Below are 20194 nucleotides of genomic sequence, written 5' to 3' on the forward strand. Positions count from 1 at the left end.
CTCTTCAACTTCGTACTTTATTTGGCCTTTTTAACTTTTTTGGATTCGAGCATCACTAATGAGTCTTTTGTAGACGAAACGCTCGTCTGGCGTAAAAAAATAATTTACTCCTGGCATCTATGCTGAGTTTATTTAGATGTCTAGGATACGTTTTGGGAATTCCAATTAAAAGAACACAGAAAGAAGATCTCAACTGGATACCAACAGGAAAGACAAAACCAGGGTATCACATGGAGGAGAAATGTTGCAGCCGAGCTACTAGAGATTGGATACACTTTGGAACAAGATCAACATGTGGCAAAGAACAGGGAACATGACAGCTTGTTGTAACATTTATTATTATGTTCCGTTCGAGATGGAGAAGATAAGTAAGTTAGTATGTTCAAGCTGTACGCAAGACATATCTAACCATATCATTAATGTCCCGATACACATTTTAATATGCACCCATCATACCATATATCACCGTTCATTGGTGCCTCCTGCTATATATACTGTATTATTTATTATATTTGTAAAAGAATAATATTACAATGATATTATATTATGATGCTTGTGAGCCCATTTTATGGAAGCATCTTCTTCTTCTTCTTCTTCTTCTTCTTCTTCTTTTTTCTTCTTCTTCTTCTTCTTCTTCTTCTTCTTCTTCTTCTTCTTCTTCTTCTTCTTCTTCTTCTTCTTCTTCTTCTTCTTCTTCTTCTTCTTCTTCTTCTTCTTCTTCTTCTTCTTCTTCTTCTTCTTCTTCTTCTTCTTCTTCTTCTTCTTCTTCTTCTTCTTCTTCTTCTTCTTCTTCTTCTTCTTCAATATTAGGATATTGTTTTAGCAGACCCTTCGTCAATTACACGAAAGCAATGGAGCTCTCTATCAGATTTTGTGATTGAGTGCAGTGATTCATACTTAAAACTTATTACAAATGATTCCGTTTATCAAGAGTTCCACAAGTTGACAAATGTGAAAGTTAAATAAAAAATCTTCTAAGTGAACAATTTAACGCATCTATTTTTTTTAAAAAGGAATATAACTATTGACATTTTCGTCCATCCAGACACACTTTGTGTGACATGGGCAATTGTAGGCGGTTCAATGTAACGTTTTACACTCAGATATAACGGTACAGGTAAAGTTGAAGATAAATATCCTGCATTATGATTATTTTTATTATTTCATTTATAAAAACTAATATTGCGAGATTGTAAGCAAAGAAAAAAGAGGGTATATGAAACTAGGACATTTCTTCTGATTATTAAAGTCATTGTTGTAGTGATTATCTTATATCTCAATTAATCATTATACATAAAATTTGACGATTTCATAATTGCTTCTTGGTAAATCGGTTTGCATATTCGACATCAATACAACACATCTTACCAGAAGTCTATTACTCGGATCTCCGTCCTTCACAAGGGTTCATAGTCCATTGTAAGGGTTCCCTATCAATTATTCGGACTTCTGATCTTACTTATACATAACATTACATTTACGTTTCAAAATGTAGGCTATAATAGTTGTGGTCTCCAACCTTCGTCATAGCAATTTCGGGAACACTTGTTGTGAGTACTTACATTTATGAAACCAGTTTTCAGGCTGATTTAACTCTATCAACTTATGAGCAACACGACGGTTGCCACATGTGGAGCAGGATCTGCTTACCCTTCCTGAACACCTGAGATCATCCGCAGTTTTTGGTGGGGTTCGTGTTGCTTATTCTGCAATTTTATATCTTGTGTCATGTGAACTATTGTTTGTCTGTTTGTCTTTTTCATTTTTAGCCATGGCGTTGTCAGTTTAATTTTCGATATATGAGTTTGACTTATCCTCGGGTATCTTTCGTCCCTCTTTTATCAAACATTAAAATTTGTACGATAACTATATTATTAATATTTATCAAACTTCTGAAAAAAGACATAATGCAATACCTAATTAATAAATAATTATAGCAGCCCAAGTTTGAAGACCAACTGATTCAGTACACATAACTAGTGATGCTGGAATCATCAAAACCAAAAGTCTTCAAAGCCGAAATCGAAAACCTTATATGCTTCAGAATAGCTAAAAATCAAATAGGGTTAATCGACCAGCCAAAATCGTGTTAGATGAAGATGAATCATTAGCTTCAGTTCCCTATCCAAGTTTAGCTAAAATTGCTTTTGAATAAAACTTTAGTTCTCTCTTTTTTTAATTTTTACATTACTTGCATCAGAAATGAAAAAAACAAACACGGATGGATGCTTATCTATTCCTTAATCTTCAAAGTTTGTAGATATTTTTATGATTGATTAATTTATTTTTGAAGTGCAATTTCGAACTTTTGTTATAAAGACATGTTTTGCGTTCAAGCTAACTTGTCAACCTTATTGGTAATTAATTAAATATAAAATCATAATACAAATATGTTAACACAATTCCATATTGTGTTTTTAATTAATCATATTTATATAGATTTCAACAATACGTACCAAATAAAGGCAACAGTTAAGTATACCATTGTTCAAAAGTCGTAAATCGATTGAGAGAAAACAATCCGAAAACAAGTAAAACAATGAAAGATAGATAACTCTATTTTTGTCGTACTTGCGATTTCTTAGTGACTTGAAATAGTTATCAAAGGTACCAGGATTATAATCTAGTACGCCAGACGCGCGTTTCGTCTACATAAAGACTCATCAGTGACGCTCAAATCAAAATATTTATAAAGCCAAACAAGTACAAAGTTGAAGAGCATTGAGGATCCAAAATTCCAAAATGTTGTGCCAAATACGGCTAAGGTAATCTATGCCTGGGATAAGAAATTTCTTAGTTTTTTCAAAAAGTTCAAAGTTTTGTATACAAGACATTTATAAAAATGACCACATTATTGATATTCATGTCAACACCAAAGTGTTGACTACTGGGCTGGTGATACCCTCGGGGACGAAACGTCCACCAGCAGTGGCATCGACCCAGTGGTGTAAATAGTTATCAAAGGTACCAGGATTATAATTTAGTACGCCAGACGCGCGTTTCGTCTACATAAAGACTCATCAGTGACGCTCAAATCAAAATATTTATAAAGCCAAACAAATACAAAGTTGAAGAGCATTGAGGATCCAAAATACGCCAAATACGGCTAAGTTAATCTATGCCTGGGATAAGAAATTCCTTAGTGAAAAATTGCCACTAAATCTACTACATAGAGGTTATATCAGACACGTTTTATTCTTGGAGCCTAAATATAACTCCTCCCAAAACAAATATGTAAATATAACAGTACAATATGTACCATTATCTCATTAAACAAAGTTCATAAGCCCTTTTTTATGACTTGCAAATGACAACTTTTAGATTTTAATAACAGCCTTTGAAACGAATTTTAATCTTGAAATCACATTAGTAGACAAAAAACAAAACAAAAACAAGATCCCCGTGTTATTCTGAAAAGATAACCCGTACAATTTGCATTTACAATGCATGGTTTTATATGACAAACACTTTTGTTGAATTGCATCAATTGCACTTACCCAAAAATTGAATGATATTTTTTGGACATTCATATAAACAATGTCCTCATATCAAAACCTCCAGAAAATATGATTTATCAATTTCGGATTGTGACAAAAGGAACAATACCTCTCACTTCTTGGAATGTAATGATATGTATACTCCTTGGTTAATTGATTTCTAAAACTGCTAATTGGTTTTGATATTCAGAAGTCATTATTCCATCTACTATATTGACCCAAACTTTCCCCGTTTGAAGAAATGTCAATCATAAATCCTTGTGTGTTAACCATTTTTCTATGTCAGTTCAAAATTGTAATTATAATAATTTATAATGATATTTTTTTTTATATAAATTTGCGCAAATAATGTTACTCCTCAACATTATATAATTTCTAAAAAAAAAAATATTGCGTTTTTGCATTCATACCCCAGCCATCTTCGCTCAAACCTAAGACAAATTCGCGGAAACATAACACTCCAAATGAATGTGTACAAATGAGTATTTTGTATATTATTGTTGCTCTATTCCTAACGTAATTCAATAAATCAACAGTTGACGGTCTTTGGCCCTTTTGTGTAGACTCTCGGAACGAAAGTTAGAATGGAAGATTTGGATATGTTTGTTTTGATTTAGAAAGTAGTGAATAAACGGTATTTGATTTCTTTTTCCGAAGAGCTATTTTATTGAGGAAAAATAAGTATCATCATAACATCTGAATAAAGTAGATTTAGTCAAAATATAATATTTGTAAATCCATGGACTAAAAATAAACCTGTTAATAAAGTACATTTATTTACGAGCTTTTTCTATAAAGAAAATTCCAAGAATTAAATGCTAGAAAGTTTAGCGGAATTTTACAAAGTTCAGCACTACAGGTATTAATTGGAATCTTGCAAACGAGAGGCAAAGATACAAAAGGGATATTAAAACCCACAAGTCGAAAAAATTGACAATGGTATGACAAAACACGAATAACCAATAAAAGATAAATATCAGTAAACAAAACGAAACGTCAACATAGAAAACTAAAGACTTCAGCAACCTGAACCCACTAGTAAACCAGGTTGGATGCCAAGTGCTTCTTTAATAAATAAAAAAAGGGTTTGCAATGATACTATATTAATAACGGACGAGTCAACAAGCAAATGCCAATCCAATACTTATATAATTCTAGTGAGTATGTTTTAGTATACGCAGTCAACAATGACATGGGGGTTTCCTGTCAAATCAAGTCAAATCAAGTCTTGATTTTGAAATAATAGCGGTACTTTCTTCTTTGGAACCAATCTGACGTTTGCTAAATTAAGATTTGCTGTTTTTAGTTTTATTAGTTTGTTATAGATAGCTTTAAGAAAATAGTTTTCGAAGGGTCTGTTTCTCCTTCAACTTTTCGATTGGTTACATATATATAAATGGAACTAGAACTGTAGAAGACCTGAGTTATTCCGCTTTGTCTGAAGAACTTCCCTTGAACAATCGTTCTTTTCTGACAAAAGTTCAACGTGTACACTGGGTAAGAGTATTTGTTGTTATATAAAAGAATCGTTACCAGTGTGATACTGGATCATGAATGATCTATTATTAAACAAATAGACTTTATCAAAAATAAAATTATATTATGAACTAAAATATATACAACTGCTCTTATTTTTAATGAATAGACCTACAACTGTTCTACTTAAAAAGAAAGAAAAATACTGCTTAGAAAATTATAATGACCATGATAAGTAAAATCAAAATAACCTTGGAAATTAAACCTTTAAAAAACAATCAGTAAGGCACTATGAAAAATATGTTACATACTGCATCTGTTATATATACATACTTTAGAACAACTTTTACCGTCCACATTCTTATTATAGAATAATGTTCGGTGTCAGATCATTCAACTAAAGACAATGTTAACATACATGTACAGGATCTACATTAACATGAAAGGATGTAAACATGGTTAACAAAATCCTCAAACTAAAAAAAAAATGAAATTTATTATACAACTTAAACATGAAACCTTCTATTTTAGTAGCCCTTGTATATACGCTTCCAAAGTTCAAATTAATTTGATTTGAAATCAGTATATATTGTTGAACATGTATACACGTGTTGAAAGAAAGAAACTATGTGAATATATATAAATGACAGTGCATTTTATTACATAACATGATTAAGAAAAGAGAATACAGTTTACTCTAAGTGAATCTCTAGATCTAAATGCGAATTAAAAAAAAGACCTGCTCTAACTTTCTCCGTTATATTTTTACAGTGGTGTACAATTGAGACAATTTATAGCAACATTATAGAACTCTAACTCAGAATATGGACAATTTTATTTTCATGATGTCACTAAGGTCTTGAATTCAGTTTGTCTATTTCAGTCATACCAATGTTTGACCTTTTTCAACCTGACCAAATCATTTCTTTACTTTCAAATTGTTAACCTCTGGTTTGTACGGAATTATAATTACTAGTACCTCATAACTGGATATTTGAGGCACAAAACAATAAAGACTAAATTTGGGGTGTATGAAAAACCTGAGTTATGCACTGTCCCCACTAAGGTCCCAGACATAATATGATGGGATTTCAATTCCGCTTATTTAATCAAAGGCGTATCCAGCAAGTTTTGAAATAAGAATACTAGAGATTTCAATATCAATTGTGAGGATTTTTAATTTCGATTAACCTTCCCGTGGTTCATTTTTGGTCAACGGTTATTCGATTCATATCTAATACCCATCACGGCAAAATATTGACAAATCATATAAATGTTATAAAAAACAAGTTTTATCAGTGACATTTTGTTTCAGTAGATTAATGCATGGCAAAATACCACACAGATGTTGACATATTATACTACACATATTGATTTCAAATCCTCGAATACAATAATGATCTGGTAATATACATTTTATTTTTATATAAATCAATACATGTTTTAACAAATGGCTCTACATTAAGTAAGACTTGTTTTTTTATTTGTTTTATTTAATCAGTTTAACCAAATGAACGCAATGTATTCCTGTATGAAATTACTTTCTAAATGACACATTTTACCAAAATTCTTCGAGATCACCAACCTGAATAGACGAGTATCCACATCATACGACTTTCGCGTAACCCCTTTCCCGTCAATTCTAGGTTATATATTCAATGCCGACGAAAAAAAACAACAAAAAAACGAATACAATTCTTCTGTTTTCAGTGTTTTTTTAATTCTAGATTTGTATAACTGGTTTTAATTAAGTTTCTTATTGAACAGCGGTGTCCTACTATTGCCTTTATTCTTAAATTTATAACCTCAAAATACTCAAAGAAGTGGAGATAAAAAAGAGACATTAATTTGGAGAATTCCTGAAAATGTAACCAAATTAGAAGTTCGTAGAGATAACCCACAACTGCAACTTTGGCTAGTTGTTGGCAAAAGTTGAGTATAGGTAACTAAAACAGATTGACCAAAAAGTAATTTCTATACAATGTTTTACATGCAGACATAAATGATTCCATATTGGCTAGGAATGTCCTTCGCTACATCATTTTCCAAACAGAATGTTGATAACCATTAGATTTTGACCACTTGAGTAAAATAAAAACAAAACAAAAAAACTCAAAGGAAATTGGGGCTATCTATTTCTTTCATAGTCTTCTCATCTTTAAGTAATCAAAAACTTTTAAGTTCGGAATATCATACCTGTACTTAACCTGGCAGGGTTAATTATGTATAAACTGACCCATTAAATAAAGATATCTTATCTACGTTTGAAGAAAATGGACACCACACGGAAGGTAAATACATAATTATTTATAACATAACAATAATATTCAGGCTTGAAAAATGCGATGTTAAAATTACTGGAAAACTTTGTTGAAATCAGGTCTTGGTGTGTTTGCATTCGGATATTTATAGATGGAAATAGAAGCAAAATTAAACAACGATTATGTCGCAAAGCAATGCACATGTAAACCGTTCAAGTTGATCAGTGTTTAACTGTTTTATGTGACGTTTACATTTTCTTACTCCGAACACGCGAAACAATGAATGTGTTTTTTAGTTTGATAGACGCTTTTTGTGCTTTTTGTAAATGTTTATATAAAAAAAGAAAATGTGGAATGATTGCCAATGAGACAACTCTCCACAAGAGACCAAAATGACAACTTATAGGTCACCGTACGGCCTTCAACAATGAACAAAGCCCATAACGCATAGTCAGCTATAAAAGGCCCCGAAATGACAATGTAAAACAATTCATACGAGAAAACTAACGGCCTGATTTATGTACTAAAAATGAACGAAGAACAAACATGTTACAAATAAACAAACGACAAACACTGCATTATAGGTTCCTGACTTGGGACAGGCACATACATACATAATATGGCAGGGCTAAACATGTTAGCGGGATCCCAACCCTCCCCTAACTTGGGACAGTGGTATAACAGTTCAACATAAGAACGAACTATAAAAATCAGTTGAAAAAGACTTTGTTTGTTTTGATATTGTAACACAGTGATGACTGCTGTAACCATATTTTGACCATTTTACCGATTATGTCTGTTTTGTTCACGCATCGTGGTAAATATAACGGAATTTGATGCGACTGTCATACAAGTGAGAGGTTAAGCTCTATAAAACCAGGTTCAATCCACCATATTCTACATTTGAAAATGAATGTACCAAGTCAGAAATATAACAGTTGTTGTCCATTCGTTTGATGTGTTTTATCATTTGATTTTGCCATTTGATTAGTGAATTTGAGGATTTGCCTCGGAGTTCAGTATTTTTGTGATTTTGTTTTTTTATGGAAAAACATATCACCTGGTTAACTATGTATACTCCATATTTTGTTATTACAAATATAAAAAAAGTTACGATAATAAATTGTGTATATTACCTAGCTTTATGATGCTTTGATAATAGATGGTGATGTATCACAAAGTCAAATAACATCATCATACAGTTGGAAGGAAAATATTGGAAGACGATGTGCGTTCACAAAAATGGTAAAATATACGTGTTTCGCAATAATATTATTGCATTTATATTTTGACTTAATATATTTGTAGAGAACATTAAACAAGCCTAAAGACAAAGCAGATAAAGCATCAACAGATGATAACACAGCGACATCTAAAAGTGCAGTCTTCTTCACTTTGTTCTTCACATCATGGATATTTGTCATTGTTGAAAAGTGCATCACAGTAAGTAATAAAATGTTTCGCTAGAATCTTGAAAAAATCATCCATTGAAAGGGTACTAGTAAGTTAATTACTTTTAATTAATGAAACTGTCTGTCAAGGTAGCAACAGCTAAATAACTGTGCGCATTAACACATATAAAGCTGATTTGGTCTTGCATCGGTTACATTGCCATACGCACCATATAAGCGTTTCTCATAAAAACGGAAAACTAATGCATATAAGATTTTATACTTTATGGAATTTGGATGCGACTATCATACAAGTGAGAGGTATATTTAGCTATAAAACCAGGTTTAATCCACCATTTTATACATACAAAAATTTCTGTATCAAGTTAGGAATATGAAAGTTGAATGGATTCCTCAGTATTTTTGGTGATTTTACTTTTCAATGAAAAAGTCAGTGTCAGCAGACTTTGTATATTGCATCTACACCTTTAAAAGTATTGAAATCAAATATTCCGTTAGAATTGTGATTTATTCCTTGATCGTTACATTTAAACGGACCAATGAATCATTTGATCAAAATAAGCGAATTGATCACTGTCCCCGAGGGTATCACCCGCCCAGTAGTCAACACTTCGGTGTTGACATGAATATCAATGATGTGGTCATTTTTATGAATTTCCCGTTTACAAAACTGAATTTTTCGAAAAACTAAGGATTTTCTTATCCCAGACATAGATTACCTTAGCCGTATTTGGCACAACTTTTTGGAATTTTGAATCCTTAATGCTCTTCAACTCTGACTTGTTTGGCTTCATAAATATTTTGAAATGAGTGTCACTGATGAGTCTTGTGTAGACGAAACGCGCGTCTGGCGAACTAAATTATAATCCTGGTACCTTTGATAACTATAAGCACAACGTTAAGATAGCTGTCTCTTACTTTTTTTGCATAAAAGTGAACACCAGAATTGTGATCTATTCACTCATTGTGACACATAATTGATTGCATGCAAACTCTGAAATACCTGCAAATATTGTCTGCATATTTCAAAGTAGTGTAACTGTTTTTTCTATCTGTTGATTCGAGTATTTTTTAAACAGGTACGTTGAAGTGCCGTCTTTGAAACTGTTTGAATACCTTTATACAGTTAGTTTAGACAAACTTTAATAAAAACCAATTCTTTGAAAGACATACACAAACACACCTTGCGTAGCCCAATGATAAGTATTATTACGTATAGAATACAAGTAAGCATAGAGAAAAATAATAAAGGAACCTTGTCATACAAGTCAGAGGTTTAGCTAGCTATAAAACAAGGTTTAATCCACCATTTTCTACAGAAGAAAATGCTTGTACCAAGTCAAGAATATGACAGTTGTTATCCATTCGTTTCATGTGTTTAAGCTTTTGATTTTGCCATTTGGTTTGGGACTTTCCTTTTAGAATTTCCCTTGGAGCTCAGTATTTTTGTGATTTTATTTTTTGTTATACACTTATACTGATTCAAATTTATCATAACAGGGCAATTGGAGCATACTTACAGTTCCAAGATTTCCAAATTATATTAACAGCTACATTGACATTAAAACCTTTGTTATTCTCACCGGGTGGTTTGGCCTGCAATGTATACTGTACATGCTTCCAGTTGGTGGCGAATCAGTTGATGGACTTCAAATTAAAGACTCGGGAAAAAGACTCAAATATCGACTGAATGCATTCTTTGTACTAACAGTAAACATCATGGGCTTTTTCATAGCTCTATTGTCTGGAATTCGAGTGACATCAGTGTCAGATAAACTGCTACAGCTGACCACATCTGGTGTTCTGTTGATTCTTCTTTTCAGCATTGTATTGTACCTCAGAGCTTGTAAATCTGGTAAAACTGGTATGTCTTATTTTCATATATATTGTGCAATTAGTTCGAAAGTTCAAATCATTGCAGGCATTAAGTCTGCGAGTTAACAAATATCAAAGGTTAATTTACTGAGCTACCGCGATACCCTATAGCGGGTTATTTTTGCGGGTATAAATTGCCTATTTTCGAGGCTAGAACAAAATCGTCAAAATAAATTCCGACAATTTATTAAATCCCATACGAAGGTATTGATAAAAGATGGAATTCGCCAAAATATTTCGTATACCGGGCTTATTCATTGAAAATCGCGAAAATTTTAAATAAACCGCTTTACGGTAGTCACGTCTATGTATAACAATTCTTTTTGTATTTACGCTTGATTTTTATTTATACACACAATGACAAAAAATAATTCATGATACTTTGATTCAAGCAATGCTTATGTTGACAATCTATTTTTTTTCAGGAAACAGTTTCAACCATTGGTTCAATGGAGTAGAATTAAATCCAAGATGGGGATTGTTCGATCTGAAATATGTTTGTTTTAGAAGTGGTATTATTGGGTGGATTTTAATGAACTTTATCAACATAGCCAAGGCCTTTGATAAAGGCGAAAGACCATCCGTTACTTTACTGATAGTGGCAGGATTTCAACTTTTATATGTTGCTGATTATTTTTGGTTTGAAGACGGCATCTTGGTATCGAGAGACATTGTCCATGAACATCTTGGATACAACTTATTAGTACAGTTTTTGATGATCCCGTTCTGTTTTGCTGTACAAACACGATACCTGATGATGACGAAATATGAATTACCATGGTATTGTCTACTTGCCGTATCAATATTAAATTGTAAGAAATACATCAGTATAATAACCTCGTGAAAGAGGTTTAACAGTATGATATTGCTCATTGTCACGGCTATTGCAGCCATATTGAATAAGGGCAGATTTCTTTGATTAGGTGGACAAAGTTAGAAGGTACGAGAAAACCTATGCATGTTCTAGGCAAACGTTCTGTTGCAGTGATGTTTTCCTGTGTTTTTCAAATCATTTTCACCTTCACTAAAAATATCCCTCCTTTTCAATATAGCTGCAGTATTAATTGCCATTAAACTAAACGAAGAATATGATTTGGTCATAAAATAAATATAGTACGCTTCTATTTTACATTTTTTATTCTTACAACAAGACAAAGCATCAATTTTAAACATACAAATATCTGGAAATGAAATTATGACTAGTGAAACACATTATTTGTACGTTATCTCTTGTTAATATACAATCTGATTTTTAGTACAAGAGAAAAAAAGTATCATAACAAAACACCAAACTCCAAGGAAATTCATAATGGAAAGTCCGATCACAAATGACAAATGACAATATTAAAATCTCAAACATATCAATGGAAACAAAACAGCTGTCATATTCCTGACTTGGTACAGGTATTTTGTTATGTAGAAAATGGCGGAATATACCTGGTTTTATAGCTAGCAAAACCTCTCACTTGTATCATTGTCGCATATAATCTTCATATTAAAACACATTTGTCATTGTTATATTATAGTTTGTTTCTGTGTGTATTACATTATAACGTTGTGTCGTTTGTTTTCTCTTATTTTTTAGTGTAAATTCACATTGCGATAAGACGTGTCACGGTACTTGTCTATCCCAAATTCATGTATTTGGTTTTGATGTTATATATATTATTCTCGTGGGATTTTGTCTATGTGTGTTACATTTTAGTGTTATGTCGTTGTTCACCTCTTATGTTTAATGCGTTTCCCTCGGTTTTAGTTTGTTATCCCGATTTTGTTTTTTGTCCATGGATTTATGAGTTTTGAACAGCGGTATACTACTGTTGCCTTTATTTTGTACACATTTCATAATATTAGTATCATTAATCTGTTATGAAAAAAACATGTCACATTGTGTTTATTTAAGTTATTTTAGGCCTTATATTTACATATGTATACTTTAGTAATAGGATACTGGACATACAGAGGAAGTAATTCAGAAAAGAACAACTTTCGAAAGAATCCAGATGACCCACAGTTCGCAAGTATATATTATCATCCATAAGTCTTTATAATTATGTGTATCTCCAGTGATGTTAAAAAGCGTCTTGCTTTCGTTTTAATATTGTTAGGTTGGGTAATATCTCCTGTAACGTTCTGTTCTTTTAAAGTTTCAATTTTTGTGTACTCCTGGAAAATTTTACTCAGGAGACGACTTTTTTTATGAGGTCAAGAATGTTCTGAACATTTAAAAATATGTTTGACCATAATATGAATACTTGTTTTTATTTGTGGAATATTAAGATTGTTTATTTCCAAATTAATGGTGACCAGAATATTTATTTCCCTATATAAAGACAACAATTAAATTTTCGTTCCCTTATCCGCAATCGTTTTACGTTTCAGCGATTTATGAGTGTTACATAAAATTATACTTATTTTAACATTGCGGTTACAGAGTAGTACGATGCCTTCACTGACAACAAATTTGATTAGATCAATGATACTGTCAGGGGAAATTGTTTTGCAATCCTTTCAATTATTTCTAGGTTTTGATAATTTAATTGGTGTATGATTATTTAGTTTTTATTCACTTAGTTGCATGCTACTGCAGAAATACCAATTATAATGTTACTGTTGGCGAATTTTCATTTTAATAACAGACAACATAAATATTTACGATGAAATATCAGAAATGTATATCTGTATCCTGCGTTTGGTTGAGTTTCGAATCAATGACAACCATGCACTTTTGAATAATGATTTATCTCTACAAATAACAACAAAACCATACTTTATAGTCGATAATATATAATCAATGGCGCAACATCTAGAAATATCAAAATTCTGCATCAGTTTAGAAATGGTTTGTCATGGGTTAAATCTCAAATTAGTTCGAAGACGTGGATTTTAAAAGATGTTGTGTGGTTGCTATATTGTCTATGATGTTAAAAACGACCTTTTCAAATTTATTTTTAATAAAACTTTTTACTCTTTTTAATCCTGACGCGATTGGGGTTTGTTTTGCTATCAGTATTTTTGCTTCTTCGTTTTAATCAGATATTTTTCAATTCTTACAATCGAATTTAAAGAATTTAATGTTGTTAATCATATAAAGTCATGGCGTTCTATCTTGAGAAAAATAGTTTTTTATACTTAAAAGCTCTGGAAAATAGCAAGGCAATTGTGTATGGTGTAAGTAACAATTTTCTAAACTGTTCTTATTTTCCCGTTTGAATAGTTTTACACTTGTAATATTGGGGCCCTTTATAGCTTGCTGAACGGTGTGAGCCAAGGCTCTGTGTCGAAGGCCGTACCTTGACCTGTAATTGTTTACTTTTATAAATTGTTGTTGTCTCATTGGACTCATATCACATCTTCCTATACCTATTTATGCTTTCGTTTCAGATTATGAAGTAATTCCAACGTCAACCAGAAAGAACCTCCTTGTTTCTGGGTGGTGGGGTTTATGTCGACATCCAAACTATCTAGGCGATCTAATCATTTCAATGACATATGCACTTCCAACGGGTAAATAGAAGTTTAAATGAAGTCTCAATAATAAGAGTTCCTTTGTTGCACTGAACAAATATATTGATATATACAGAAGGAAAAGAAGCTGTTCTATTTTCTGACAAAGAGCATATTATTACAATATAAGACAGCATTTAAACAATATGCAGGTAAACATACAAAGAAAAGAAAAATAAGTTTGTGCATGTATGTACTAAACACACATGTAAATATGTAAATATACGTTTCCAAGTGTAGTACTTCATTCTTAGGCACACTCAATATAAAAAGTACTAGTTTTAATGAAAAAGCAACTGGATATGTAACGTAACTGTACGTAACAAGGTGAGAGACAGATGCATATACAGTATGCATGTATGTACATAGACAATTTGTTTCAACTATTATGTGCAGATGCACTATTACCTGGCATGTCATCCTCTTGCCTGGAGCAGAGTGTTTGATACCAGTTGTAAAGGTATCCGATCACAGAAAGCACCACTAGACGATACCATATGATTGAGTGATGGATTGTTGGTTTATCCTTTCATGCATGTTCACATCAAGAACAAACTACCAATAAATACAATAGGTATGTAAGTCCTGTAATAGGGGACGTTTTGGATAAACGTCGGAGAAGTTTAGACTGCCACTAAAAAATGACGGCAAAACTATAGTTGATAGGAACAGATATTTTGCCTGATAACAGGTATTCTAAGAACCCTTCAAAGAGTTAAAACAATGATTTTTACGTGCAGAGAGCGTGGCACGCTTTCTACATAACGATTTGGATCTAACGTACCCATTCAGACTGGACGTGACTGCGAACTTGTGCATCCCGCACAGTCAAACAGACGCCACACTTCGGCCAATGTTTTAATATTGGTCGGCAGAAGACCAAAAGTGACCATATCTCTATTCCCCCACTCACCCTTGGACGGTCGAAGTATAAATAACACCAATTAGAAAAATATTCATTAAAATAATATAATATGGATGGCAATAAGTCCGATTGTCTATGATCAAATGCTGAAGCAAACAAAAAGGAACATTATTATTATTAGTTTCCACCATATCATCCCCATGTCTAGTGCAGAGAGGTTAGATATATATTTTGCCTTCATCAATCAAATCACGAACAGATATACATATATCAACTTTTTCTGAATTCTCTTCTAATAATTTACTGTACAAAAATTTAAAAACACGAAAATACCTCACAATTATGAACGACAATTACCATATTATATCATCTACCGATTATGAAGATTTTCAATATTCAATTAAACTTAAACTTTGCCGGTTAAAAGGTTAAAGTAAAGTACAGTTAAGAACATACGAACCTTGGGGCGTTTAGAGTATTACAATAACACTGCTAGGTCAGATCAACACACGCTAACACCGGTATAAACGATTATAATATATGATATATTTGAAGTAAAAATTGATTTCAAAAGAAAACGCTTCCGTATCTGCTTTGGTAGAACTGTTTCTACATTACCTACGTTTTATATTATTACAAGTTCCACATTCATTGGTATGTGTAGAATGTTTTTATACGAAACCAAGGTGTTAATAAAGACCCTAGTCGAAGACGGACAACACTATGGCAAAAAAGACTTATATTCAACAAACTACTAAAAGTTGAACAAAACCAATCCCGCCAAAACTCGTGGTGAACTCAAAAGATCCTTGCGGGTTTAGCAGTTCCTGTTCACTATAGTAGCGGCACCTGTACAGTTGCTCATGACAAGAAAAACTTCGATGACATTGGGTAATAGAGGGAAAGCAGGACGGAATTTCTATATCATATGGAACATATTCCAGACTATTTGGAACACAGATATTCAATGGCGTCCAGTCAAATCATGATGGCGACTGTACTACAAATGTCGATGAGACGACTTCAACTTTACCATTCAATAACTTCCCTGAAAGCCGGAACCGTCTAGCAAGTAAATCAGACACGATAGGAAATGCAAGCCCTGGATGATCATTTCCACTGCAAAAGGATGTATGATCAATTTGATTAAAAAAATCTGTTAAAATAATATTGTTGATTTGTAGACTATCATCTTTTATTTATCCTACCGTTCTATTTACTGACATTTTAACCCTCATGCAGTTGTTATTTACCTTACACGAAAAGTATTAGCTCAGCCGCTGGTAGACCATCTTTACTTCTGGGGACGAAACTGATTTTGTATTGAACGTGAAACTGGACAATAAGAACAACAGATTTCTTATTTATTTTTCATTTCAGGTTTCAGTTGTTTCCTGCCTTATCTGAATCCATTGTTTTTGTTTGTGATGTTAGTCGGAAGGGAACGTACAGATGGCGACGAATGTAGGAAGCGGTATGGAGAAGCTTGGGAAACATACTGTCATCGTGTCAAATACAGAATTATCCCATATGTATATTAATGGAGAAAAGCTTGGCAAACACACTGCCAACGTGTCAAATACAGAATTATCCCATATGTATATTAAAATATTAACATGGTTTTTGCAAAATTAAAATTATTGTAAATAAATTTAAACCGCAAAAAGTGGTAAAAACCGTTAAAATGTTATCAGAGAAAAATAAACAAGCAGTTTACTAGAGCACACAGATTGATCCAATAACGCTCCGGTATGTTGTACATAAAAGACGGTATCAGGGGTTACCTTTTTTCATCAAAATCGTACTGTTTTTAAATCAAGTGTTTCAAAAATCAGTTATTTTTGTCTGTCAGTCTCATCGAGACTTCTATATATGCGCAGTAGTCCCGTTACCATTTTAGTTTTTATTCATTTTCTGTGTACAGTAGAGCATACAACTGGTATCCTAAATCGTTCCAGCTAACATTGTACCAAGTCAGGAATATGACAGTTGTTGTCCATTCGTTTGATCTGTTTTATCATTTGATTTTGCAATTTGAATATGGACTTTCCGTTTTGAATTTTCCTCAGAGTTCAGTATATTTGTGATTTTACTTTTTGCTGTCGTTAACTATTACAACCGAAATCCGTGCATTTTGATCCATCGGTGTAACTTTTTCTGAGAGGATTAATCTTTAATGGTTTTGACTTATACATGTTATAACAGTATCAACAGTTCCGTTTTTATGCATCCTTGGCTTTTATTTCAAATATTCGGCTTTGAGGCCAGAAATTAAAGCGCTTCGGACGTACATACAATTTATCTAGTATATTCAATATTTCATATTGTATTAAGACTGCTATTTAACACTTGTCCACGGAAAGATACGCAGATTTGCAAATATTGTATACATTAACGACTTGTTTTCATAATAACTGACATCTGATTCGTTTCAGATACTTATGATATAACCAAGCGACCCTTATCAAATATTTACAATCTAAATTTATCGTCCTTATCATATATACTGAAGCTTGATATAGTGACCAGTTCCAGCGGCTCATCGATACTACACAGTTAATAGTGAGTGACCCTCTCGAATATTACACCATGTTAAAACAATTGGTTGCCTTGGTGATAAGATTCATAATTATTTATAAATTTAATGTGAAAAACGTAATTCTTATCGTCCGCTATTACAGGTAAAAACTACATTGTGTAACATACATCATACACCACTTTGTTGAGTTTTCGGTACGCTCTAGAACTAATTAGGATTTAATACATTATTGTTATCATGGTTATAGAATACAACCATTCCTTCTTTAAAATCCACATTTTAGCGCATGACAACACTCCTCTATTGTTAGAGAATAGCATTAATTTACAAGTTTTGTGGAAATCGATAAGGCCAGCTGCGCGCTGTGTAGTGAGGTAAATATTTTCCATTTTTTCCATTTAATGTAAATTGATAAATCCTATTTATTTGTAATATTGTTTTTATTTTATGTTTATGAAGCTTCATTGTTTAAATATAGTATTTTTTTCATTAAAAATTATTACTCGATTAAATGGGGGTAAAATCCCCGTACGAAGAGCTGACTAATAACAAAGAAAGTGTTGCCCAAGGATTACGATAATTTGTAACATGCTTAGATAGTATTGTGAATGACAATATACTATTTTTCTCAATGGGTTTATGAAGTATTTTATGAGATATACACGTGTATATATATATGTCTCTGATTTTATTTAGCTGCACCATGGCGGAATCAATGTGAGCCCCCTTAAAAAATTTATGGCAATTTTTTTAAAAATAAGAAAACGTTTTTATAACGAATTTTGATAAACCTCTCCGGTCCCCCTTATTTTGAAATTTCTAAAATCCCCACGTGTTTGGTAGGCTTGCACCTAGTCTTCTTCATTGAAATATCTTGATAAATTATAGATGTTAAGTGTATTCGAGGACGGCATGGAAGTGGTGGATTACATTTTTATTGTATCAAAGCTCGTTTAATGATCATTGAGATTGTGTGTTAAAATGTGTATAAACTTAAATAAAGGGAGAAGTTATTGCTTTATAGTTTATTTGTTCAGAGATCGGTTTATAGTTTATTTGTTCAGAGATCGGTTGATTTGTTCCAACCCTGTAGTTATACTGAGAGAACACACTGGAATCAGAAGATAACGCGAGATTTAAACTAGAATTTCAATACCAGAATTATCAATGTGTAAAGTAGAGAACAAAAGAAGGAAACTAATAAAACTATGTGTGTGATTACTATTAAATCATATCAACAAACATAAAGAGCATATTTATGACTATGGCAACACCAAATATCAGAATTCTGTTGTAAATATCAACAGTAGTTTTCTGTATTCAGATTATACAATTTTCTTTATTAATTTAAATTGATATGTCAGAAATTGAAAAAATAGAAATAATCCCAAACTATATGTTAGTAATTCGGCGATTGATGTCATGATATTAGAATTATCTTTCAAAAGTATAACAATCCAGTAGAAATAATTGACTTGTATAGAAAAAAGAAGTATTAGCACATGCGAAATGGGAGGATGTGAGGGGTTGAGGGTTGTCTATCCCTATCTATATATTCAGTTTTCATGTCAACATTAATATTTATCTGACTCGTCTGTATTCCTATCCTGGAGTACTCAACCTGCGACGGTAAAACCGATGTATTATTTTGGCGAAGCTGATAATACAATGAGAATCATTTATATATCCCCCGATTAAAATACAATTTTTTAAAAGCGTTCATACAAATTTATGTATAAATATCATAAATTGGACAAAACCTTTTTCAAAAATTTCTAATATTATATGTATTCATTGTGGAAATACGATTTCACCTGCAGGAATTTATTAAAAAAAAGTGTTATTACACCTAGACTTTTATGGTAACATTTTTTTTACATGACATTTTAAGAACTATTTTTTTTCTTTCGTAAAATCTATCTTTTTGGCTTAAAGTTTAGTGGATAAAGTTAACGTAACAATTTACTGTTGTTTAATTATTTCGTCTAGTAGTTTTTAAGCCAGACTTTAATCTTTCCTTTGTTTTATTGCATTCAAATTGTGTACATTTTGTTCTGTTCGACACATAAGATCTTGTCTTCCTTTACTGTTTATCATGTTTATGAGGTTGGATTATATATAAAGTAGCGTCACTGATATTTTAGGGCGTATGATTGCGTGTTAAAATATCAGCAGGAAAATTACACATTTGCTTTCAGTATTATAACTGCGATTATTCAATATTAATATTGATTCTTCTGTATTGTTTGTACTTGATTTGTTATCTTTATTTTATCATTTTTTTAAATTTCAAAATGTGTTTTTCCTGGTTTTTCGTATATGTGTTCTTTATATTACTTCCTGTATAACCACCAATTGCGATTAAAAAGAATTTAAGGGGGAGGGTGAAGAAATCGAAGACCCAAATTAAACTCTGCATTTCGCAAATTAGGAACCTCGTTAGTGTTGCGTTTTGTGATATACATCTCAACTCAATTGTCATTCTTTGTAGGAACTGCTGGCAAACAAAGCCCACTGACCTTACAATCCTATTTGAGAGTTTCCCTCATCCTGAGTTAGAAATTGTAGGTCTTTTCGTTTCTGCGTGTCTGGGAATTCCAGAAATCTTTAGATAACATTTTTGGACAGAACGATAAGGCAAATTATGAAGTTGGCTCCCCTTAATATAATTAATATTATTAATGGTAATATAAAAAAGAAGATGTGGTATGATTGCCAATGAGACAACTATCCACAAAAGACCAAAATGAAACGGACATTAA

The 20194-nt window shown here is 32.2% G+C and overlaps 2 protein-coding genes across 2 annotated transcripts in view; both read left to right on the top strand.

The window, feature by feature from the left end:
- Window positions 1–7240: 7240 nt before the first annotated feature.
- On the top strand, window positions 7241–17704 carry LOC139485313 (delta(14)-sterol reductase TM7SF2-like). Its single transcript, XM_071269726.1, has 7 exons — window positions 7241–7264; window positions 8543–8677; window positions 10147–10510; window positions 10947–11333; window positions 12462–12542; window positions 13906–14028; window positions 16274–17704. The coding sequence occupies exons 1-7, from the start codon at window positions 7247–7249 to the stop codon at window positions 16432–16434; spliced, it is 1269 nt and encodes a 422-aa protein (XP_071125827.1). The 5' UTR covers window positions 7241–7246; the 3' UTR covers window positions 16435–17704.
- LOC139485312 (sodium- and chloride-dependent glycine transporter 1-like) overlaps window positions 17682–20194 on the top strand; it is a 62306-nt gene continuing 59793 nt past the window's right edge. Inside the window, exon 1 of the mRNA XM_071269725.1 lies at window positions 17682–17806. The gene's annotated coding sequence lies outside the window, so the exon portion shown is untranslated. The remainder of the gene's footprint in view (window positions 17807–20194) is intronic.

The sequence above is a fragment of the Mytilus edulis genome, chromosome 8 (assembly GCF_963676685.1).
Source record: "Mytilus edulis chromosome 8, xbMytEdul2.2, whole genome shotgun sequence".
Taxonomy (NCBI): domain Eukaryota; kingdom Metazoa; phylum Mollusca; class Bivalvia; order Mytilida; family Mytilidae; genus Mytilus; species Mytilus edulis.

Excerpts from the sequence above, each read along its gene's own strand:
- LOC139485313 (XM_071269726.1), top strand. Across the intron at positions 8,678-10,146 it reads TTGTTGAAAAGTGCATCACA|GGCAATTGGAGCATACTTAC; the intron begins GTAAGTAATAAA and ends TTATCATAACAG. Across the intron at positions 10,511-10,946 it reads TTGTAAATCTGGTAAAACTG|GAAACAGTTTCAACCATTGG; the intron begins GTATGTCTTATT and ends ATTTTTTTTCAG.